Below are 24,514 nucleotides of genomic sequence, written 5' to 3'. Positions count from 1 at the left end.
ACTTCCATAGCCGTTTTTATCTTTAGCTTTGGGGGAAACTATTACCTAAGCGTTTTCCTCTGTTTATAATAAACACAATTGAACATTTTGATAGTTTTTTAAGTTCATGTAGGAAAAAAATACTTAAAAATTTGTTGTCAACTAAAATTTTTTGTTCACAGGTAACCAGATCCAGTAGTTACACAAGGAAGTCCCAGTTCCAGGTAGAAGAGGAGGACATTGAAAAGCTAGAAATTAGGTATTTGTCTTGGAGTTTTACACAGTTGTTTTTTTTTTTGGTGCCAAAAGAAAATCCTAAATCCCAAATAAAAAAATCCTAGAAAGAAAACAGGTGAACCAAGCTTAATAGATTTCTCTTTAGCAAGTTAGTTGATGAAACTTAGAGGAACATGCATCTAATTTAAATTCATATAATCTTTTCAAAATCTATTTTCCTTGCAGAAGTAGTCAGGGTGTTTTTATTTAAAACCAAAGATGACCTAATTTTTACCTATTTTATTATATTTTTAATTTTCACAAATTTAATTGCTCTTTAAATTTCTGAATCATAGCATAATGGGTGCAAAGAATATATAGAAAAGTAATTATATTTTAGCCAATTTAGAAATAATTTTTTTATTCTTCTTAACATATCTGCTGTCTAACAGAAATTTCAGTGAGGTAAGAAGTCTTGTAAGATAATTCAACAGGTGCATGTGTTTGAAGTTTGTGCTATTTAGGTCTTAAATCTCTATGCTGTTTGGGAGGGGAAAGTTCTGTAAGTGCATGTACAGGTGTGGTGTTAACAGTGTGTTCATCTAAAAGGTGTGTTAGTCACATGTTTGGAATGATCAGGTAATGTATTTTTCTAAATCACCTATCTTTACATATTAACTGGCTCTAATTGAGAAAGAAACTGTAGTCTTGTGGTTTCTTTTCTCAAATTCAACAAAGTAACTCTAGTTCTTACTGCTACAGGTTAAAATAAAGCCTAGACTTTGAAACTAAGAAAATTAGTGCTTTCTTTTAGATTATTTAAAATAGTTACATTCTGTGCTTATAAATAAAAGCTACTGCAATATTTTGTTTTCTTAGTTTAGTTAATAAGGTATATGACAGTGCTAACATCTCTTACTTTTAAGCATGTAAAATTAATGCTATAATACAGTCAAAGTGATTTGAAGCTACCTGGTGGCGTGTGTTCTCTTAAACATGTTTGCAAAAAATAAAGCCAGTTTTAAATTTTCAGGATCGACTTATGGAACAATGGAAACCTGGTCCAAGATATTTTCCTGGGCGAGATTAAGGTTCCTGTGAACGTGTTAAGAAATGATTCCTTTCATCAAGCCTGGTAAGAAGACAAACATTCTAGTGAACTCCACAGTAGGTCATCTCCTTTAATAAAATGTACATGCAAATAAATGCTTACTATAAGCAGATTTTTATTTTTACTTATTTATTTATTTTTAATAAGCAGATTTTTAAATTTGAGGTAGAATAAGCCAGAAGTCATTAACTTTTATTGATTTGGTTTATTTATTTTTGCAGAAATAGAAGTACATTGATGGTTTTATAACTTAAGCTCTAGTACTGAGATACAAGAACTGAATTATCTAGGAATATTGTTCTGTTCAAAAACGAAATCTTAACTCTGAGGAGAAAATTAAAATCCTTTAAAACATTACATAAGAGTTGCCCAGGTGTAAGATGCTTGGTCACAGATCAGCATCTTCAGTACAGAAGGCTTATTAATGTAATGGGAACTGTGGATATTTGAAAACAGAGGGTTTATGGTAGGGAATCAACTGTTTATGGGATCTAACCAGTGATTTTCCTTTACCACACCCCACTGAAATGCACTATGAATGGCCCTGATGTTACTTTCTAAATGTCTAGGGTCAGGGAGCCTGGGTGGCTGAATTGGTTGAGCGTCCAGCTCATGATTTCAGCTCAGGTCATCATCTCAAGGTTGTGAAATCAAGCCCCACATTGGGCTCCGTGCTCAGCTGGGAGTCTGCTTGAGATTCTCCTCCCACCCTACTCGTAATAAATAAATAAATAAATAAATAAGTAAGTAAGTGTGTCTAGGGTCCAGATGTGAAACTATCATTTTTTTCTGTCTAGAGCACTTACAAGCATGCCTATCCATGCCTTCCAGTAGGTTGCCCAGCAGCCCTCATGCTAGACTTGGGTTTCTACTGAGCATAAAAAAAAACAGGCCTTTCTCATTTGCCTCTAATGCCCGCTATTTAGAACTCAGTTTCAGTGTCTAGAAGAGGAGTTTGAAACTGTTTAGATGTTTCTTACTGTGGGCATCAATCTCATTTGTCTTTAAAAGAGCCTGCCTCTACAGATTGACTGCCAGACATTTTTCACTTTGAACTCTGTTGTAGACGGATTTTTAGACTCTCAAAATTTTTATTTTATTTCTACCTCTTGCTAATACAGACCTAAGATTTATTGGTCTTTCTGGCGGCATTTTTTTCTTTTAAAAGATTTTATTTATTTATTTGAGAGAGAGAATGAGAGAGAGAGAGAGCACGCACATGAGAGGGGGGAGGGTCAGAGGGAGAAGCAGACTCCCTGCTGAGCAGGGAGCCCGATGTGGGACTCGATCCCGGGACTCCAGGATCATGACCTGAGCCGAAGGCAGTCGCTCAACCAACTGAGCCACCCAGGCTCCCTGGCAGCATTTTGTATAATTTCAAAACTGTATCCACCTTTGGGGGGGATTAAGCTTGCTTACTTTGAAAAATTGACAAACAACATTTGAGACCTGTCACACGCCCCACCTCATGTCTTCTTCCACCTTCTGTAAAATAGCATATATTTTAAAATGAAAATCTCTTGGGGTACCTGGGAGGCTCAGTCGGTTAAGTGTCTCTTTGGCTCAGGTCATGATCCCAGGGTCCTGGGATCAAGCCCCACGGCAGGCTCCCTGCTCAGCGGGGAGTCTGCTTCTCCCTCTCTCTACTTCTCCCTGCTGCTCATGCTTTCAATCTCTCTCTCTCTCAAAAAAATAAAATCTTAAAGAAAAAGAAAATCTCTGCACTCACTTTGTTAGGTCTTTAAAATTGTATGGCATGCCACTCGTACAAAATTAAAAAGTGAGTTGTTATGGCTCTCAGGACCCCTCAAAGTGAACCTGAAATGTGCCACCCGGCTTGTATTTTAAGTAAGACTGTTTCCAGACAGGTCCTCCAAATCTGACAAACTTTGTCCACCTTGCCAGGATGTAAGAACACTGACAAACAGAAATTAAGTTTATTCCTATAGATATCATTTTTGCCAATAGTATTTTAAAGCCAAAGTGTAAGTTCTAAAATTTATATAGCACGCAGGGTGCCTCGGTGGCGCCGTTGGTTAAGCATCTGCCTTCAGCTCAGGTCATGGTCCCAAGGTCCTGGGTTCGAAGCCCAAATTCCGGCTCGTTGCTCATCAGGAAGCCTGCTTCTCCCTCTCCCTCTACCCCTCTCCCTGCTTGTTCTCTCTGTCTCTTTCTCTCTCTCTCCCCACCCTTGCTATCTCTCCCTCTCTCAAATAAATAAATCTTTAAAAAAATTCATACAACATGGAATAGAAACATCTAATTTATTTATACTTCCATAGATATAAGGAAGTATAAAAATGTGAATGCCATTTTAAATCAGAAATTAAACTTAAGGGTCGTTTGTCGTTTGTAGAGCTATAGCATCCCCTTGTGGGATTGATGGTAACTGCATGAAAACGCAGGAAAAGTTTTCTTTACCTTCAGAATTTCAGGCATATTTTTTCTAATCTTGGTAGTAGGAAAAAGAATGATTATCAGTAATGTAATCCTGTTGTTTGAAAAGTTTGAATTTGCTTTCCTTTTTCACATAATTTCCAATTAGTATTTGTCTATTATAGTCTTTTCCTGAAAACGGATTTTAATGGTTCCAATTTAATTTTATTCTCAGATTACATTCCCCCATTCCTTTCTTGGCTTTTCAGTTCCTTAGCAATGACATATGTTCTTTATTCTGAAACTTCTGTCAGATGTTAGGAGAGCTTGTTAGTGTTGATAGTAACTCATTTTAACTTTAACCTTATAGATGATAGAATTTTATATGATTTTTTGAATCGGTAATATACTCACACGGTTCACAGTTCAAAAGGTAAAAATCTGTGTCTTGCCCCAGCCCCTTAGCTAATCATTTCCCCTCTTCTGAGGCAGTCACTGTTTTGAGTTTCTGGAAATATTTTATGGAATATAGTCAAATACATATATATTCTTCTTTTCCCTTCTTTACACAAATGGGCACATACTGTATCCTGATCTGCACCTTGCTTTTCTCACTTAACCAGTGTAGTAGAACTTCAGTAAATATTTGTAGAACCTTGGCAGTGGTTAAGAGTATGGGCTCTGGAACCAAATTGCCTTGGTTCAAATCTTAACCTCTGCCATAACTTCCTGTGTGACCTTGGACAAGTTACTCCACTCACTTGGCTTTGCCTTTCTCTGGCTATAAAATAGGGACAGTACAAATAGTACCTGCTTCCCAGAGTTGTTAGAGGATGAAATGCATTCATCCTCATAAATGAAACAAGCTGCAAGTGCAATGACTATGGGTATATAGCTCATGCTATCATTATGGTGATTGCTGCTGTCATCACCATTCCTCCAGAGCAATACCTATAGAATTTCTGCATCCTTTTTTGTCATACCAGTATTCTATTGTTTGGAAAGTTAGAAAGAGAACCTCAGAGGCAGCGTAAGTTTAATCTCATTTCACCAGTTCCTGTAATGTCAGTGTCTTAATGTGTGCAAAACCTTTGTGTGATTGTACAAATTGGCACAACAATTTCCCCCTAAATGATCCAACATGTAAAAATGGACATTAAGAAAAGACAATAGAGGGGCGCCTGGGTGGCTCAGTTGGTTAAGCGTCTGCCTTCAGCTCATATCACGATCCCAGGGTCCTGGGATCGAGCCCTGCATCAGGCTCTCTGCTCAGTGGAAAGCCTCCTTCTCCCTCTCCCACTCCCCCTGCTTGTGTTCCCTCTCTCGCTCTCTCTGTCAAATAAGTAAATAAAATTAAAAAAAAATAAATCACATTTATGTAGTTACATTAATAAGTACATTTATCTATAGTTATTTGTATATTTAAGTGGTAACAGTTATATATAAATCTTACATAAATAACTGCTGCATAATGTTTACTGTGTACCAGGCACTATTCTAAGTGCTTTACTTATATAACCTCCTTAGAGTTGTTGTAAGGATTAAATCAGTTAGATTCTATTATTACCCCTTATTTAGAGTAATAATAAGGAAACAAGTGCAGAGAGATTGAGCAGTTTGCCCAAGGTCACACAGCTGAGATTTGAACCAAATATTCTGACTCCAAAGTTTATGCTCTTAACCAATTACTATAATAAATTGTACCTTGGCGTGTATTTTTTAAAGATTTTATTTACTTATCTAGAGAGACAGAGAGAGCACAAGTGGGGGAAAGGGACAGAGAGAGAGAAGCAGACTCCCTGCTGAGCAGGGAGCCCAATTCGGGGCTCAATCCCAGGACCCTGGGATCATGATCTGAGCCAGAGGCAGACGCTTAACCAACTGAGCCATCCAGCTACCCCATAAATATTTTTGAATATGTTTAAAACTCAGAAATATTTGGGGTGCCTGGGTGGCTCAGTCAGTTAAGGGTCCAACTCTTGATTTTGGCTCAGGTCATGATCCTCAGGGTTGTGAGATTGATCCCCGTGTCGGATTCTGTGCTCAGTGTGGAGTCTGCTTAAGATTCTCTCTCCCTGTCCCTTTGCCCCTCCCCCACCACTCGTGCACGCGTGCTCTCATTCTCAAATAAATTAAAAATGTTTTTTAAAAACCCTCAAAAATATTCTGTGTTTTAAGCTGAAACCAAAGATTTGAATGCCCCTTGCTTTATAAAATATTGTTTAAAAAATTGAAGGGGGGGCGCCTGGGTGGCTCAGTCGGTTAAGCGGCTACCTTCGGCTCAGGCCATGATCCTAGGGTGCTGAGATCAAGCCCCACATTGGGCTCCTTGCTCAGCAGGGAGCCTGCTTCTCTCTCTGCCTGCAGCTCCCCCCTGCTTGTGTGCACTCTCTCTCTAACAAATAAATAAAATCTTTAAAAAAAAAAATTGAAGGGGCATGGGGTAGGTGGTGAGTTGAGGGTATTTTGAAATTTTATGTTTTTTCAAGTAGACACAGATGAGATACTGTGTCCAGAAGGATTTCTTACCCTTCCGAAAGAAACCGAAGGAAACAAGCTTAAAAAAATGAGGCAGGAGTGAGCCCTTCTGGGGTACCTGGGCATTCTAAAGGAGTGCATACATAATAATTAGTAACTGGCATAGCATTGCCCTAATCCCTCTGCACAGAACAGGCCATGTTAGGATTATATGGATCTGTTTTGCTGGTATTTTGTAGTTTTGTGAGAGTAACAGAGGGACAAGGCATACTCCTTCCTCCAGTAATTTGGAGATAAAGGAGTTAAAGTTGCCTTCTGAGTAAAATTCCTATAGAACAAACCAAAACAGAGTCTGTAAATCTGACTAGAATATGGGTATATTGTTTAAGATTTAAGATGGGTAACTGCAATCTTAGGGAGGCAAAACCAAGTTGTAACTATAATACAAGTATTTTTATTTTATTTTTATATCCCATATATGGAAAACACTAGTTAAAATGGAAGGGAATATTAGAATAATAAGAAAGGATCCCAAAGAGGCAAACGTGGGTAGGTACTACCCATTTAAATACAATCAAGAAAGAAGGAGATTCTGCTCCAGAAGCATTACTATTTCCTTGGCAAAACTGTTATCTTAGCTGGGAATTCTTAAGACTACCTCAGTCTCTGTGTTGTATCTTTGTACTCACCATAGTCCCTCTGATAATATGGCTCTCCAAATAGTTTATCAGTAGGTAAAAAATGTATTAAACAGATTAAAAAGTATTAACAGGTAAAAAAAAGTATTAGTTGCAGTGAGGAATATAGATGAAGCACCATGGGAAACAGTGATAGTTGTTGAAGCCGAGTGCTAAGTGCGTGGGGGAGGTAGTGAGTTGAGGGTATTCATTATTAATATAACCACTCTTTGCCCTACCTTATTGCTTGCATAATAAAATGTATTGGTCACAAAAAAATGTGCAGGTATTTTTACTGCTTGACTGTTGTTATTTCTTTTCATAAATTTAGAAATTAGCTTTCTACTTTAAATATACCAGTCTCTATGCTCAGTGATTGCAGTTCAGGTTTACTTTTAGATAAAACTAGGTATCTGAATTTGCAGGTCTACAAAACATATAGTAAGTAGATTGTGGAACTTGACCAAAGTAATGTCCTTTTAGGATGTTTGGTGATCAGCCAACTAGACTTTTCCCTTAGAGGTACTTCTGGGTCACCTTTGCTAATAGGCTAATATGCAGTTATTTCCTCAGGCAAATCTTTAAAACATTATTTCTCAAATCAGAGAATAGAAATTCTGAAGGCTGGTGTTTCAAAATAGAGATTCCTCTTTCGTAGATAGTGATATAATTTCTATATAATTTCTTCTCCCTTTATTGTCATCCTCTCATCTTTTAAATTTTGCTTGGTTGATTCTCTAGTTCCCTTTTATGTGTTTAATTCTGTCTTTCTCAAAACTAATAAATATTCTATTAAACTCTCCCTACCTTCTGTTTTTAAACAAGTTAGTGTAATGGGGAGGCCATAGGTGATAAATATCAAAAGTAAGTATCAAAACCAATGACACTACTTTATAAAAAGTATTCCAGGTAGTAAGTAAAGGAGGAATGATAGAATTCTAAAACTATCATTTTGGGACGCCTGGGTGGCTCAGTCCGTTGAGCGTCTGCCTTCGGCTCAGGTCATGATCCCAGGGTCCTGGGATTGAGTCCCACATCGGGCTCCCTGCTCAGCAGGAAGCCTGCTTCTCCCTCTGCCTGCCACTCCCCCTGCTTGTGCTCTCTCTTTCTGACAAAGATAAATAAATAAAATCTTTAAAAAATAAAAAAATAAAACTCTCATTTTATAATCTCTGAAAGTTAATGACTCTAGGCAGTGCTCATCAGTGACTGCTAATATCACAAAGAGAGAAACAGACATTAGTGCCTCTTTGTGGAACTACACACTATCAGTGAAATGTTCTTGCCAGCATATCAAATCTGAATCTAACCAAGCCTCTAGATCTAACTGCCAGTATACAGGAAGTACAGAGAGGACAAAGAACATGTTAAGTGACGTCATGGAGATAGATTTAGTGTAATCCCTAATTGTGGAAAATCCTACTCTAACTACCAGATTTCTTAGGGGGTATAGGGAATCTATAGGTTAAAAGAAACTTAAGTAATCTATGGACCTTGGATATGAACAAACTGTAGAAAAGTGTTCATGATAAAGTTTGGGAGAGTTTGAACACAAACTGGATAATAATGATTTTTTAAAGTTATATATAGTTATATATATTGAAATATTTATAGATAAAATTGTAAGACACCTGGAAATTGCTTTAAGATAATGCAGGAATGGGATGGGAGGAGTGAGTAGAGGTATGGCTGAAACAAGAATAGCCTCGAGTTGATGATTACTAAAGCTAGGTGATAGGTGCTTGGGGGGTTCAATAGATATACTGTCCTCTTTACATGTGTTATGTGTCATTAAATTTCCATGATAAAAAGTCTTTAAAAATAACTATTAGATTTCTGATTTTGGTCCAACAAACTCCTCTTGATTTCTAAACATTTCTCTTCTCTTGGAAAATTTTAAAGCTGTCTTTGTACATATATATTTTTTGCCTTCTACTTGCCTAAATAAAAAAAATTCATGTAAATCTGATTTCTGCAAATAAAAATATTTTCAGTGTAGTTACATTGTTTCTCCTTTAATAATATAAAAATCTATAAACCTTCAGTCACTAACTTTTTAAAAAAATAAGTTCAGATTTTTACAAATTTTGTCTTATCTATTTCAGCTAAATGTGTCTTAAGTTTAGTTAGATGTTATTTTTGATTATACATTGGATTTTAAATGTTTTACTTTCTATCTTTTCCTAAATCTACAAGCTAATCAAACTCATTCAGCCCCTTTGAGATCTTAAGTTTTGTATTACCTGTACTTTTTGGTTCCCGGGTAAAAATCTGTTTATAGCTTTCTATTCAATATACAACCGATGTTAAGGCTCTGAAGATTGATAGTTGGCTACTTATAAAGTGTCCTAACCTCAAATACTAAGTTGACTTTTCTGGTTTGGTTTTTTTACAGCTTAGCTGTTTATTTACCTCACTGATTTGGATGCTCATTATCGTCTCATGAATTCAATTGTATTTTTACTTTAGGTACTTGCTACAACCAAGAGACAATGGAAACAAGTCATCTAAAACTGATGATCTGGGGTCTCTTCGATTAAATATATGTTACACAGAAGACTATGTGCTTCCTTCAGAGTACTATGGTCCTTTGAAAACGTTGCTGCTAAAATCACCAGATGTTCAGGTACTTTAAAAATCTTAAGAGTGAGACTTAATGTGAAATGGCTAAAATAATTCTGTAAATGATGTGGAAAAGATTTCAGAGTATCAAGTTTTATTAAAATAGTCAGTATATATACATATATATATTTAATTTATCTGAACCACAGTACTGTGATTCCAGGACATGCTTGAAATTTCATCTCTGAGAAAAGTTTTAGAAAATTAAATATTATTCTATACAACAGTAATAATAAATACGCTTGAATTACTTATACAGGCTAGTGATGGAGCATTTAGTCGTGTTTCCTTGATTTTGTGCTTGTTTTCTGCCTTTTTATATTCTAGCCGATATCTGCCTCAGCTGCTTACATTTTGGGTGAAATTTGTCGAGATAAAAATGATGCTGTTTTGCCCCTTGTACGACTGCTGCTGCACCATGATAAACTTGTTCCTTTTGCCACTGCAGTGGCTGAATTAGACTTGAAAGATACACAGTAAGAGTTATATTAAAATGTTAATTACGTGTGTTGAAATTGGATTTTAGTTTGCCAAATTGTTTTTGTAATTTCACTTCTTTTGTATTGACCAGCCTTACTGGATAGGAGTCTGAAAAGAACACTTAGCAAGAAATAAGAGGCAGTTCTTTAAGTTAGCAAACGGTATCCACCAACAGCAACATTAACAGTTAATGAAGGATTTTTTTATTCAGTGTCAAAATTTCCTGTTACTAATCTTCGCGGCTTCTTGCAGTGATTCACATGTCACAGATAAAATGCCAGGTCAGAAGTCGGGTTTTTTTTCTCCTTACCCATTATGTATCACCCCTATATACATATGTGTGACATTATGAAAAGCAGTCAGGTGGCTTCCCAGTCCTGTCATAGCACTGTCTCATATACACACACCTTCCACTTTTGTAGTTCATTAATATTGTTTGCTTTTTTTTTTTTTAAAGTTCTTACTATTTTTGGTAAGTAGTTTTGGTAAGTTTGAAAAGCCTAATGGCAGCAAGCTTTTTTAAAAAATTTAAATTCAATTAACATATAATGTTAATTGGTTTCAAAGGTAGAGGTCAGTGATTCATCAGTCTTATATAACACCCAGTGCTCATTACATCTTGTGCCTTCCTTAATGTCCATCACCCAGTTACCCCATCCCCCCCCACCCTCTCCCCTCTAGCAACCCTCAGTTTGTTTCCTATGATTAAGAGTCTCTTATGGTTTGTCTCCCTCTCTGATTTTGCCTCGTTTTTTCCCCTCTTCCCCTATGATCCTCTGTTTTGTTTACTAAATTCTACATATGAGTGAGATCATAATGATAATTGTCTTTCTCTTATTTTGCTTAGCATAATACCCTCTAGTTCCATCCACGTCATTGCAAATGGCACGATTTCATTCCTTCTGATGACTGAGTAGTATTCCATTGTACATGTATATACCACATCTTTATCCATTCATCTGTCGATGGACATCTGGGCTCTTTCCATAGTTTGGCTGTTGTGGACATTGCTGCTATAAACATCAGGGTGCATGTGCCCCTTCTTTTCACTACATTTTTATCTTTGGAGTAAATACCCAGTAGTATAATTGCTGGGTCATAGGGTAGCTGTATTTTTAACTTTTTGAGGAACCTCCATACTGTTTTCCAGAGTGACTGTACCAGCTTGCATTCCCACCAACAGTGTAAGAGGATTCCCCTTTCTCCGCATCCTTACCAACATCTTTCGTTTCTTGACTTGTTAATTTGAGCCATTCTCAGTGGTGTGAGGTGGTATCTCGTTGTGGCTTTGATTTGTATTTCCCTGATACCGAGTGATGTTGAGCACTTTTTCATGTGTCTCTTGGCCATCTGTATGTCTTCTTTGGGGAATGTCTGTTCATGTCATGGCAGCAAGCTTTTTAAGTGGATGGTAAAAATTACTAAAACTGTATATATAGCCAAAGTCATATATCTCATGCTATTGATTTCACAGCATTTGTTTACTGCTCTTGGTTTCACCTTATTTCTGTTTGTATTGCAGAGATGCAAACACAATTTTTAGAGGAAATTCTTTGGCTACCCGATGTCTGGATGAGATGATGAAAATAGTGGGAGGGCACTACCTGAAAGTCACATTAAAACCTATTCTAGATGAGGTATGGGCTATACCTCTGATAATTGAAGTCTCTGTGGCCTCTCTTTCATCAAGTGACCTAGTGACAGGGATCATACACCCGTTCATGTACTACTGAAAGAATAAGGCTGAGCCCTTCAGAAGCACCTTTCCATCAGTGGATTGTTACTTGAAGGGCACACTGAGTATAATCTACATGATTTTTTGTTGTTGTTGTTACTGGATTTCTTTCTTTTTGTTGTTGTTGTTGTTACTAGATTTCGGTTTTAGTTAGAGTTTCAAATATATTAGAAATGAATTTTGACAGTTCTTTTGCAATACATTATCTATGGATGGGGGTTATAAACGTTATGGTTTTAATTTTTATAATTGTATTATCAGAAAAATAAGTTATTTTCATTTTGCCAAATTATTTAGAAAAGCAAATTAAATGAAAAATTAATCTATCTTCTAGATATGTGAATCCTCAAAATCATGTGAAATCGATCCTATTAAATTGAAAGAGGGAGATAATGTAGAAAATAATAAGGTAAGTCCTTGTTATCTTTATAATTGCATTAAAATGGGCCTTCTCCCAAACATAATCTTCCATAATGCTATGTGGAAGGATGTAGTGCTTTTTATTCTTTACTTAATGCCCACACTATTAGTAGTTCCTCTGTCTAGTTTTTAGAATGTTACTTTGTCATGGGGTTTCACTTTATTTTTGTTCCTGATTATCTCTCTTTGGCTCTAGTAACAATAGTGGAATAAGGCTGTATCTAGTTGCAGTCTAGACCCTTTGGGCTCAGACTGACCAGGCTAAGTGGCACAATGACTTGGTCAACCAACATTTTAGTTGTCTCTGGGAAAACAATGATTATGTTAGAGTCACAGGTTTTCATTGCACTAAATAAAATTGCCACAGTGTCCGTGTGCCTGCATGTCCGAGTTATTTCCCTGATTTCCCTTTGGATGACTTTATTCTCTGTTGCTTCTTGTAAAGTTTATTCCATACATTCACCAGTTATATTTAGCTAATCTCAATCAAATTTGTTAAATGAGGTCAAGATGTAAATTGTCCTTTAACTGAGTGAGTTTAGAGAAGGGAAGCAGAGCTTTAGTATACTAGATAGTAACTGCCTAATCTCATTTTCACTGCATTGTTTTCCATAAAGACTATGGAAAATGTGTAAAAGTTAAAATCCTGATGTTTACCTTGTTAAATTCTACAGGAGAATCTACGCTACTATGTAGACAAGTTATTCAGTACAATTGTAAAATCAAGTATGAGCTGCCCCACTGTAATGTGTGATACCTTTTATTCTCTAAGGCAAATGGCTACTCAAAGATTTCCTAGTAAGTGCCTTGTTTTACTAAAACATGCCATTTCTTTTTCTGTATTTGATTTTTTTTTAATAGATTTACTGTGGATTTGGCTTATGTGAAATGTTTAAGGTTTATAGGTATAGTCTTTGCAAAATAATTACAGCTTTTTTATGAAACATCTAGTTTAATTTCCTTACAATCTCAAAACGTATTGTTTATTTCCATATAATGACAACTTATTACAAAGAGCAAATCAAAAATTATTTTTAAGAAAGGCAAACATTTAGAACTGTAACATAAGTAAACATTTATACTCGGTACTTAGGAGATTGTTAAATGTAATAAACAAAAACGCCTTTGTTATTTATACCTTTTTCACTTCATGCATTTATTTATTTATTTATTTATTGCATTTAAATAATGAGAATTTTTAGTTCAATACAACTGACTAGATTTGACAGTTTGAGAATGCTAAGGTTTTGGTGGTGGGACATTTTTACAGAAATGGGTTTGAGACATTAGAAACATCTCTGTTGCAACAGACGTAGAATTTTGAGGTACATATATCAGTCAATACATGCTTAAATTTGGTAGAATAGCTATGTCAGGGCTTTGTTTAGAAACATATCATAAAAATAAGAGTTGCTATCTCTGATTGTCAATATTTAGAATTATTCTAATTATATGCATCTCTGATAAGTAAATAAACTTGCCATAGCTGTCTTTCCAGATCTGTTTATTGTAATAGGGGGAAGAGGGAGGAGGTAAGGTGGCTACTTAAATTATTGATCTTACCCAGCTGTGTGAGACTCTTAAGTGAGACTTCTGTAACCATCTGAAGAAATGTTGCTATTTTATCTTGTTCTTGTGTGTGTGTGTGTGTATGTGCACACTCACGCATGGTGTGTGCATTTATCTGCCCCTCCACTAAATTTACCCAGTGCTAAAGTCGTAGGGCTGAGTTGTCTAACTAATGTGTATAAATTCAGGCGCAGATGCCTTTGCTAATTCTACTAAAGACATAAACAATCAACTTCAAATAAGTATACTAAATCTAGTCTTTACAGCACAAGTAAAGGGAGCAGAGACATTAACATATGGCAAGATGAACTACTCACTGAAATTATATTTTTAAATAGTTAAATCATGACAGGCACATTGAGTATTTAGTGAGTGAACACACAGGGCTAGCCTGCATTATCTCCTACTCCTCCTACTCTCATGCTCACACCACCACATGAGGCATGAGGTACTGCTCCCCTTAGGTAAATAATGAAACTGAGGTTTAGAAACGTTATATAACTCGCTCAAGGTCCAAGACATGGCCAGCAGACAAGAAGGGTCTCCAGCCTGGGTTTGGCCTATTCCAAAGCATATTGCTAGTCATTATACTCTGTACTACCCAGTGAACTTGGCTTTAAAAAATAGGTTTAATTCTGTTTATAGAAATTATCTGAAACATATGGCTTTATATAAATGCAAATGTGTCACCTTTTTTTGTTGGCTTAAATATTAATATGTTTTCATATCCTCAGTAGACTACAGTAGTGGTAGTTTTGTTGTCATAAAATATTTTCATATTTTCTCATTTGTTCTTCTGTTACCCTGGGAAGATGAGTAGAGAGCAGGGAGGAGACAGTGAGTGGGCAGCAGCAAGTATTATTGAAGAACTACAAGTTAAATGACTTGCCCATGACTACCTGTTGAGTGACTTATAAGAGTTTAAACTCAAACCAAATCCAGACTTTTTCCCCTCACTACCTGCTTCCCTGTCATGACTGTTGGGTTAAGTATTGACTCCAGTTTGAAACAAAAGCTGTAGGTGAATGAATGACAAAAACCGCAAGTTGTCTTTAGTTCATCTTCATTTTTATATGGAATATTGATTGCTTTTTTAAAAGAAAGATACCTACCCATTGTTTTTATTGCATTGTCTTTGATATTATCAAGACTTTTGAGGGGAAAATTGAAACAATATTTTAAAACTGAAAATAATCTATCCTAGTCTTAAAGGATTCAGTATTACCACTAGGTGGTGCTAGATACTACTTTTATTTTTGTTGCAATTTCAGAAGTCTTTCTTGCAGATGAGGAAAGAGGTCTTTTTCCAAATTAAAATATTCCTGAAAACCTGGTAGCTTTGCCTGTCTTTATTTAAATACTTATATTATTCCTTTCAGATTTTTTTAGTCATAGGATTTTTTCCTTTAATTTAGTCATAATCATTACTATCATTTCATCAACTCAGTCCCCACTAGACGAATTATATTGATCTCCTATTAAGTTTACATGTTTTTTCAGTATCTTTTTATTTTGTCCTCTTTTAATTCAGTGTTTTTGTGCATGACATTTCACCATTTTTTTCCTGCAGATGACCCTCATGTTCAGTATTCTGCAGTGAGCAGCTTTGTATTTCTTCGTTTCTTTGCTGTAGCCGTAGTATCACCTCATACTTTTCATTTGCGACCTCATCATCCAGTAAGTGGTGTTCTTCTCAAAGCTTTACTCCATTTTTACTTATTTTTACTGAAATTTAAAAAAGATAAAATAACAAGCCAGTTTCACTTGACTGTTTTCTTATAACTGGTACTTAAATTTACTGGACATTTTCCTTGGCCATTTCAGTCTTTCAGAGAAGGCTGAAAATTCCAATTTTTGTTGCTGTTAAAAGATACTGTGCAAGAGTAATAAAATGTTGATAGTTGTTGAAGCTTGATGATAGGTACAAAGAGGATCCATTATATTTACCCTCCACCATTGTGTGTGTTTGTAAATTTCCATAGGGTTGTTTTTGTTTTTGTTTTTTCATGAGTTACAGGTTTAGTTTAATCTCGCAGGTATTTCTAAATCTCACAGAAATTTGAAGAGGCTCATTTCTGAAAGGTGTAGAAACTTTGATTGGAACATAATTTGTTTGGTATCTCCACATTTTTTACTTTTTATTCACCTGATACTACAAATATATGAGATTTAAAACTTGAAAGACGTTCTGAAGTCCTATTTAATTTATATCTGAATCTATACTGCGTAGATATACATGTTTCTTAACATTTTAAAACTCCTTATTTTTGTTCTTTCTTTCCTTCTCATGTGGAGTATATTTGCTGATTCTTTAACCTTTTATGTTCCAGATATTTTATAATCTTATCTAATTGCTTTCATTGCTGACTGGTGTAACACATAATAATAATAGCCAACATATACTTAGGACTTTGTAGTAGGCCTTGTTCTAAGTACTTTGTGTTTTAACTTACTTGGTCCTCCCTGTGAGGTAAATTCTGTTATCATCCCCATTTGCAGATAAGAATATCACAATTCAGCAATTTCTCCATGGTCACACAACTGATCAAATATGATTTGATCTCACTCAGTTTGAACTGGTTAAACTGGAATGCTGTCTCCTTCAGTCTTCCCAATCTTTGAGCTCACCCCTCTTCTTTCCTGCCTCTTAGGCAGTGAGGTGTTCAAACACCTGTAGTGTTTCCATCACTGTGCTCAGTGCTAGAGATGCAGTGATGAGGAAGACACTTTCTGCCCTTAAGAAACTTACACGGGGTAGAGAAGACACATGAGTTTTAGAGTTAAAACTGGGCTTTGAAGGCCACTCCTCTTCACAGCTGCCTGACGTTGCCCACTCATTTCACTTTGACAACTGAATAGAACCATGCTACTGTTGCAGCAACACACCCTTTCTTGCCAAAGGACAAATAGTCTGTGAATAGCTGCAGCAGAGAGTGGGCCAGTGTCCTTTTGATCACAGGATTGTCCTTTCTTATGGCTATGTTACTGAAGCTGTGCAGAATTCTGGGTCTGAAAAAGCTTAGTAGCAGCATTCTGGATATAAACAGAACTCCTACCTCTGAGCTTGGGACCCTGCCTTGTATTCAGACTTGGATTTGCATATTTCTATAACAGATGTTGCAATAAAGTCCTTCTAGCCACAGACTTTGTATTTTACTTCACTTTTCCAATCAGTATGCTAGAAGGACTGGTCCGTACTGTGTCATATGACTTTATTGTTCGCTTTTAAGTGTAAACTTATCCCCTCTTTTTAAGAACTTTTCATTCTAATCGGGAAAGTAGGACAAATATGTAAGATACATCATCTAAAATTAGTACCTGATTTTTACCAAGTTAATGCATACTATGGAAGTTAAGAGCAAGAAGTAATCCCAGGAACCTGGGAGTGATGGGATTGTCAAGACCAGTATTGAAAGTAAGAGTGGTTTGGGAGGAGAATCAATTAATGGTTGGATTTCACATTTAGAAGTTCTTCGAAGTTTGAGAAACCAGTTTTAGTACAATACAAAAAAAATCGGATTTCAGAAGATTAAAAAATAAATAGGTAAATGTAGTTTTTACCCAGGAAATATATCAAAATTGAGCTTGCCCTGTGGCTAATAAAAGACATAGGCAAAATCAAACACGTACATGTGTGCACATACACACATGAATGAATAATTTATTTATTTATTATTTTTTTATTCCTATGTTAATCCCCATGAATAATTTTTTTTAAATGCTAATTTTTAAACATGGGTTATGTTAACATTGACGTGGTAGACTACTCTTTTGAGAAGTTTCATGGTTGGGGGGAAAAAAGGACTGAACCATTTTTGTCATCATACCCCTTGTTCTCTCATTGATAGCTCCTTTCAAGACTCAGCCAAGGCAGACTTCTCTGTCTCGTCTGAACCGGTTCCTCTCTTACGTATACCTGTAGCATCCTGTGGCTCTCTCTGTCTTGACGTTTGTCATACTGTTTAATAATCATCTGTTTACAGTCTCTGAATGTGGACTGTCAATACCTAAGAGCAAGGGTTGGATCTTTTTCAGGTTTGTGTATCCCGAGTACATACACAGACAAGTAGACACTTGGATAATGTTTGGTAAGGGAAAGATAGTAGCTCAGAGAGGGAGCTGGTTAAATGATGAGTCTTCTCCAAAATGGGAAAATCTGTATGTGGTTTAAACAGAGGAGAAGAAACCAGCAGAAAAGGAGAAAAGTGAAGAGAGAAGAGGGCTTGCTAATAACCAGGTCAGTATCCTGGAGGATTCAGATTGTCTTGAAAAGAAAAAATGACGGGTGTAAACCTTAGGAAAAGAGTAATTCCTCCTTTGAGGTATGGAAAACCGTATGAAGTCGTTTTGTGTTTTGTAGATCAAAAGTAGTCAAATAATAGTAATTTCATATGGTTCAACCTAATATAAGGAAAAAAGAAAAAGATACGTTGTTTTGAGGTGAGAGATTCAACATTTCAGTTGAATTTAATAAATGTTATAAGGCATCTACTAGATGCCTCTGCCAGGCTGTGTGCTAGGTACCAGATGTCTAAGATACTGGACATGCATAAAAACCTACGATGGCAGATGGTAGCAGGGGAATAATTTAGAACCGCTTGTATGTAGAGTACACCAGGGAATCAGTAGTAGCTAAATGATATGATTGTCACATAGTAGTGAGGGTCATGTTGATGTAAACAAATATCTGATATGCAGAAATTGTATAAATATGCGTTGCTCTTTTTTTTTTTTTAGTTCAGGGAAATCATAACCTAAAACAGTGATTTTAAAACCACATTTGAACAGGGAATTCTTGGTGAAATTCAGTTCAAATTCAGTTTATTAGCCATTGTTAAGAATCTTACATTCTTCAAAGGCAGAGAATTGTAGGGACCTTTTATACATATGATGGAATCCTGGATGTTCTAGATAAAATATTTCTGAATAACCTTAATTAAGGTGTGTAACTATTTCATAAATATATCATAATGACTATATCCCAGATATTCCTTTTTTTCCAGATTGCCTTACATCCTGGTTGTTTCTTCTCCTTCACATTCACTGTCATTTTCAATGTGGGGATACTAAGAATGTAACCAAAAACTAAAGCAGTTTCTGTATCTCAGTTTTCTTAAGTCTGTGTTTTGGTGGAAGATATTGTTTTATTTGAATCTCCAAAATAAAGAAATTTTGGGCGCCTGGGTGGCTCAGTGTTGAGCGTCTGCCTTCGGCTCAGGTCATGATCCCGGGGTCCTGGGATCGAGTCCCACATCGGGCTCCTTGCTCTGCGGGAAGCCTGCTTCTCCCTCTCCCACTCCCCCTGCTTGTGTTCCCTCTCAGGCTGTGTCTCTCTCTGTCAAATAAATAAATAAATTCTTAAAAAAAAAAAAAAAAAAAGAAGAGAAGAAATTTTATATGTGATAGGAGAATTGATTATACAGATAATATGAATTGGTGGAAACTCAGTGGGTTGTGTACATTTAAAATCTGTTCAATTCACTGTATGTAAATTATACCTCAATTTAAAAAAGGGAGGAGGGAGCAAGGACTCATCGGGGGAATTGTTTAATCCATTTTATTTATATTTAGTTTTTTCTGGTAGGCAGGCCTGAAAAATACCTTGGATAACAGACCCAAATAGTTACCTTCTGCTAAGATCCTACATGAACCGGATAACTTCTCATTTCTAAAGTTTAGTTACGTTTTCGCTTCCATGATGAAAATGATTGATTGTACAAGCTGTATCAGTTATTGAATTGGGTTGAGTACAGAAAATCTAGAAACTGCCGTTTTAAGTTACAAGGTAGAAAAAGTAGATGTGATTGACATTTCAAAAGTGAATACAATTTGTTAGGTAATTCAAGCTGCCGTACTGTACAAAACAACATATATGGCATTAATTAAAGTATGGCTTTCAGAAGTAACAAATTATTGAATACAATTACTTTGGGAGGAATTATAAATGACATCTGGCTTCTTTAGTCTCTTAATTCCTTAGTCTAGTGAGTTGTGCCCATTGTAAACTAGAGTTTAATGACACCAGTGGTTTGAACGAACATTTTTGAATCACTGCATTAAAGCACTGATAGCCTATTCACTCTATTCTACCTCTTAACACAAATTCTGTTTCTTAAAAACTTAACAGGAGTTTTGTGTCTTTTTTACATTCTTTAGGATCCACAGACAATTAGAACATTAACCCTCATCTCAAAAACCATTCAAACTTTGGGAAGCTGGGGGAGTCTGTCCAAAAGCAAGGTAAGTCTTTATATCTTTTGCTTTGTATTCACACTTCTAAATCTTGTTATACCTTATGATCCCTTCTCTCTCACTTATTCCCTTCCAAATTAAAAACAAAGCATAACCAAAAATATGCATATACAGATGCAGTAGCCATCTTTTAGATAGCCGTTGTGTCTTCATCACCTGTTAACGAAGTTTTATTTAAACTAATATATCTAATTAAAGACATTTGCAAAAAATATAGTCAATCTTCTAATTTTTTTGTTTTGGAAGACATAGTTGCTTTTCATTTTAAAATGTAATTTACATTAACATGTATTATTATTTTTAAGTGAATTAGTAAATGTTTAAATTTGTAAAAAAAAATAAACTGATATGTCTAAGCAGAGGAGAGAGTCTAGTGAACAGATGCAAGAACCTTCTATGAATCTGTTTGTGCCATAATCATCTAACAGTTGTTGAAAGAAATCCCACTCCAAATCCTATAACTCTCTGGAAATATATGATTGAATCCTTTAAGGCCTTAATCCTCAGCTTAGGAATGCAGTTCATTATATTCTTAGTTCTCTAATATTTAACATATATAAATTCTGTGTGATTTTTTTTTTCCTAGTCAAGTTTCAAAGAGACGTTCATGTGTGAATTTTTCAAAATGTTTCAAGAAGAAGGGTATATTATAGCAGTTAAAAAGGTATGATTGTTTTACTCTGGAAATATTAACATTTCTTATCACGTAGGTTGGGGAAATGTTAGCATTTCATGTTATTCCTAGAAGTCAACCCCCAGTTTAAAAAAATAACGTTTAGGGCGCCTGGGTGGCTCAGTTGGTTAAGCGACTGCCTTCGGCTCAGGTCATGATCCTGGAGTTCCAGGATTGAGTCCCGCATCGGGCTACCTGCTCAGCAGGGAGTCTGCTTCTCCCTCTCCCGCTCCCCCCTCTTGTGCTCTTTCTCTCTCTCACTCTTCTCAAATAAACAAATAAAATCTTTAAAAAAAGATAAAAAAATAACATTTAAACTGTACATCAAATGTAAAGAGGCCTGTGTTTTCCTTCCTTTCTTCTCCCGTACAAAACTATGAGATTTTTCACTGGAAATACCTAAACGTTTAACAACAGCTGCTATTGCCACTGTCTTAGTAACACAGATGACAAATAGCTAGAGTTAGGGTTTCTTAACAGCAACACTATGGACAATTGGGTCAGATAATTCTTGATTGTGAGGGGCGGGCTGCCTTGTGCATTGCAGGATGTTTAGCAGCATTCTTGGCCTCTACCAATTAGATGCTTCTAGTTTTGACAACAAAAAATGTCTGTTAACATTGCCAGGTGTTCCCTGAGGAACAGAATTGTTTCTGATTGAGAACCTCTGGTCTGGGGGGGGGTAAAGTCTTAGTATGGTGCCTGATATATAGTGGGTACTTGTCATAGTAAAAAAATACATGAGTTATTAAACAGTTTATAAACGATATAAGCTTATGGTAGTAACCTGAGGAAAGTTACTATAAATTAAAATGTATTGTAAATGTACAAAAGACTACAGTGTATAATATCCTAACATGAGGCCTATAACATACAAAAATTGCTGTACTTAGAAATCAAGAATGTTTTGAAAGAATCTTTAATTTCTTGAGTCTTTAGTTCTGAATCATTCTAAACAAAGTGTAGCTTTATTGTAAAACCCTAAAATTTGTAAAGTTACTTTGAAGTACATCTAAATTTGGCTTGAAGAAAGTACTGTATTTATCATGATTCTGATTTAATGAATCAAAATTAGTAAGGCCAAATTATAAAGATTTTATTCAATTTCTGTAGCATGATTGATTCATAGTTGACTGCCAGGAGTGTATTTTATTGAAGTATATGTCTGTACTTTTTTGTGTGTGTGCTTAGAATTCTTACAGGGATTCAGTAAATGAAAATGATGATTTAAAAAAAATAAAGCCAGTTGGAATTTTTTTCATCTAGAATAGTGCAAGTTCAACCAAAATCTTTTTAGGCAACCACTGAAGGCTTTTGAGGAGAAAGACTTTGAAAAGAATATGCAAAGGAGGGGCGGCTGGGTGGCTCAGTCCGTTAAGCGTCTGCCTTCAGCTCAGGACATGATCCCAGAGTCCTGGGATTGAGCCCCACATTGGGCTCCCTGCTCGGTGGGCAGCCTGCTTCTCCCTTTCCCACTCCCCCTGCTCGTGTTCCCTCTCTCGCTGTCAAATAAATAAAATCTTAAAAAAAAAAAAGAATAGGCAAAGGAAAAGCTGCTCTTTTATTTGTAGGACATTGTTGAAACATTTGTGGGACAGTGTAGGCAGACTTTTGTTGGCAAGATTATGATGTATTGTCTTTTATTTTAGGGTTGTTTTGCCATTTTTTATGACCTAGGCTGTGGTAGCAGCTGATTTTTTTTTTTCCCCTGGTATAATCAGAATGTGTAGAGTTGATAATGTCAGTGCAGCAAATATTTAAGAGTGCCAGGAGTTGAGCCTGTTCCTGATCTGTCCTGTGTCACCTACTCACATTCTCATGGGCTATCTCCTGTTTTAGATGTGGATCTAGACTCCTAAACTAGGATAGGATATTTTGCCCTAACCTAAGAGTTTTCTTTATTATTTACTAGCTAAGTCTGGATATGTGCATTGCTAGAAATTGCAAAAGCCCATGAGGCCCAGTTTCTCATTTTGTACTGGTGTGCTATTCCCACAGATTTTAGGAAGGGCGGCATGGATAGTTCTATTAACAGAGTGGCCATATAATTTACTGTCCAAACATGGACACTTTAAAGAGTGAAAATGAGGAGCGCCTGGGTGGCTCAGTCGTTGAGCATCTGCCTTCGGCTCATGTCATGATCCCGGGGGTCCTGGGATCGAGCCCCGCATCGGGCTCCCCTCCCAGGTGCCTCCCTGCACGGGGAAGCCTGCTTCTCCCTCTCCCACTACCCCTGCTTGTGTTCCCTCTCTTGCTGTGTTTCCGTCAAATAAATAAATAAAATCTTTAAAATAAAAAAAAAAAAGTGAAAATGAGTACTGTTGATAATGTTGGGACCACAGCTGTAGACAGGGATGGCCCTGAGCAAATTGGGACCTATATTCACCCTCCCCGTAGTTCATCTTAATTATTGTGTTTTCTCTCACTTTATATAATTGTATTTACCCCATACATAGTTCCTTATAAATATAAGAAATAATAAATGTAATAATCATAAATAAATAATATTTTTCAAATAAATCAGTGCTTTCAGGCAAATACTAAAAATATTCAAGTATGTCTCTTACCCTCCATTAGTGGATGGTCCATCTATAAGAACTGAAGATGTGATAGGACACTTGTTTAGTTCCCTTGTATATATGTATTTTTAAGATTTTTATTTATTTGAAAGAGAAAGTGCGCAAGAGAGAGTCAGGGGAAGGGCAGAGGAAGAGTGAGAGAGAGAATCTTAAGCAGGAGCTCTACCTCATAACCCTGAGATCATGACCTGAGCCAAAATCAAGAGTCGGACGCTTAACCAACTGAGCCACCCAGGTGCCCCATTTTTTTTTTATTAACATATAATGTATTATTTGTTTCAGGGGTACATACAGGTCTGTGATTCATCAGTTTTACACAATTCACAGTGCTCACCATAGCACATACCCTCCCCAGTGTCCCATCACCCAGCCACCCCATCCCTCCCACCCCCCTCCACTCCAGCTACTCTCAGTTTGTTTCCTGAGATGAGTCTTTTATGGTTTGTCTCCCTCTCTGGTTTCATCTTGTTTCATTTTTCCCTCCCTTGCCCTATGATCCTCTGTCTTGTTTCTCAAAATCCTCATATCAGTGAGATCATATGATAATTTTCTTTCTGTGATTGACTTATTTCACTTAGCTAATACCCTCTAGTTCCATCCACATCATTCCATTTAGTTCCCTTATATACCTGTTCTGTATCACCACATATAATGCAAAAGAAGCTCTGTTCTCGTTCCTTCATTTACCAAGATTTCCTTCTTACGTGCTAGAAGTAAACATTGGAAAAAATTATAAGTGTGGCTTCTAGTGGGCAATCTTAAGCCAGTCTTGAGAGAATATGACTCCCCACAAATTCTACTTTAGATTAGGCGCATGTGCCTCAGTGTCATGAATGTACTTTTTTTTTTTTTTTTTTAGTTCCAAGTGGGACGACATAGAAAAGTATAAAGGAAAAAGCAAGGACTAGACAAAGAGGTAGCTCATTTATGGGACAAAATAGAATTCCTCTCTAAGAACAAGAATTGTTCCTTGAAATAATAATTTCTCTTTCCTATGAAGAGACAGCCACATGCCAGGAAGCTCTTAACCAGTCAAGGTAGCATATTGATGAAGCTAACTGCTCTTCTCAAGAGCGGCTTGCCGGGTGCCTGGGTGGCTCAGTTGGTTAAGCGACTGCCTTCGGCTCAGGTCATGATCCTGGAGTCCCTGGATCGAGTCCCGCATCGGGCTCCCTGCTCGGCAGGGAGTCTGCTTCTTCCTCTGACCCTCCCGACCCTCCCCCCCTCATGTGCTCTCTCTCTCAGTCTCTCTCTCTCTCAAATAAATAAATAAAATCTTAAAAAAAAAAAAAAAAAGAGTGGCTTGCCATTACTAGAGATGGGTACTCCAAAATTTCTTGAGCCACC

The 24,514-nt window shown here is 36.4% G+C and overlaps 1 protein-coding gene across 3 annotated transcripts in view; it reads left to right on the top strand.

Annotated features, from left to right (window-relative positions):
- Window positions 1–24,514, top strand: part of RASA2 (RAS p21 protein activator 2) — a 124,050-nt gene that overhangs the window by 75,112 nt on the left and 24,424 nt on the right. For all 3 annotated transcript variants that reach the window (XM_021678866.2, XM_044920356.1, XM_021678865.2), the window contains exons 8-17: window positions 162–238; window positions 1,229–1,330; window positions 9,307–9,463; window positions 9,787–9,935; window positions 11,462–11,576; window positions 12,009–12,083; window positions 12,769–12,892; window positions 15,234–15,340; window positions 19,820–19,903; window positions 20,502–20,579. In XM_021678866.2, the coding sequence (XP_021534541.1) occupies window positions 162–238; window positions 1,229–1,330; window positions 9,307–9,463; window positions 9,787–9,935; window positions 11,462–11,576; window positions 12,009–12,083; window positions 12,769–12,892; window positions 15,234–15,340; window positions 19,820–19,903; window positions 20,502–20,579 (1,068 nt within the window). The remainder of the gene's footprint in view (window positions 1–161; window positions 239–1,228; window positions 1,331–9,306; window positions 9,464–9,786; window positions 9,936–11,461; window positions 11,577–12,008; window positions 12,084–12,768; window positions 12,893–15,233; window positions 15,341–19,819; window positions 19,904–20,501; window positions 20,580–24,514) is intronic.

This window comes from Neomonachus schauinslandi, chromosome 1 (genome assembly GCF_002201575.2).
Source record: "Neomonachus schauinslandi chromosome 1, ASM220157v2, whole genome shotgun sequence".
In the NCBI taxonomy this organism is placed as follows: Eukaryota; Metazoa; Chordata; class Mammalia; order Carnivora; family Phocidae; genus Neomonachus; species Neomonachus schauinslandi.
This window is presented reverse-complemented; position numbering and strand designations above follow the sequence as displayed.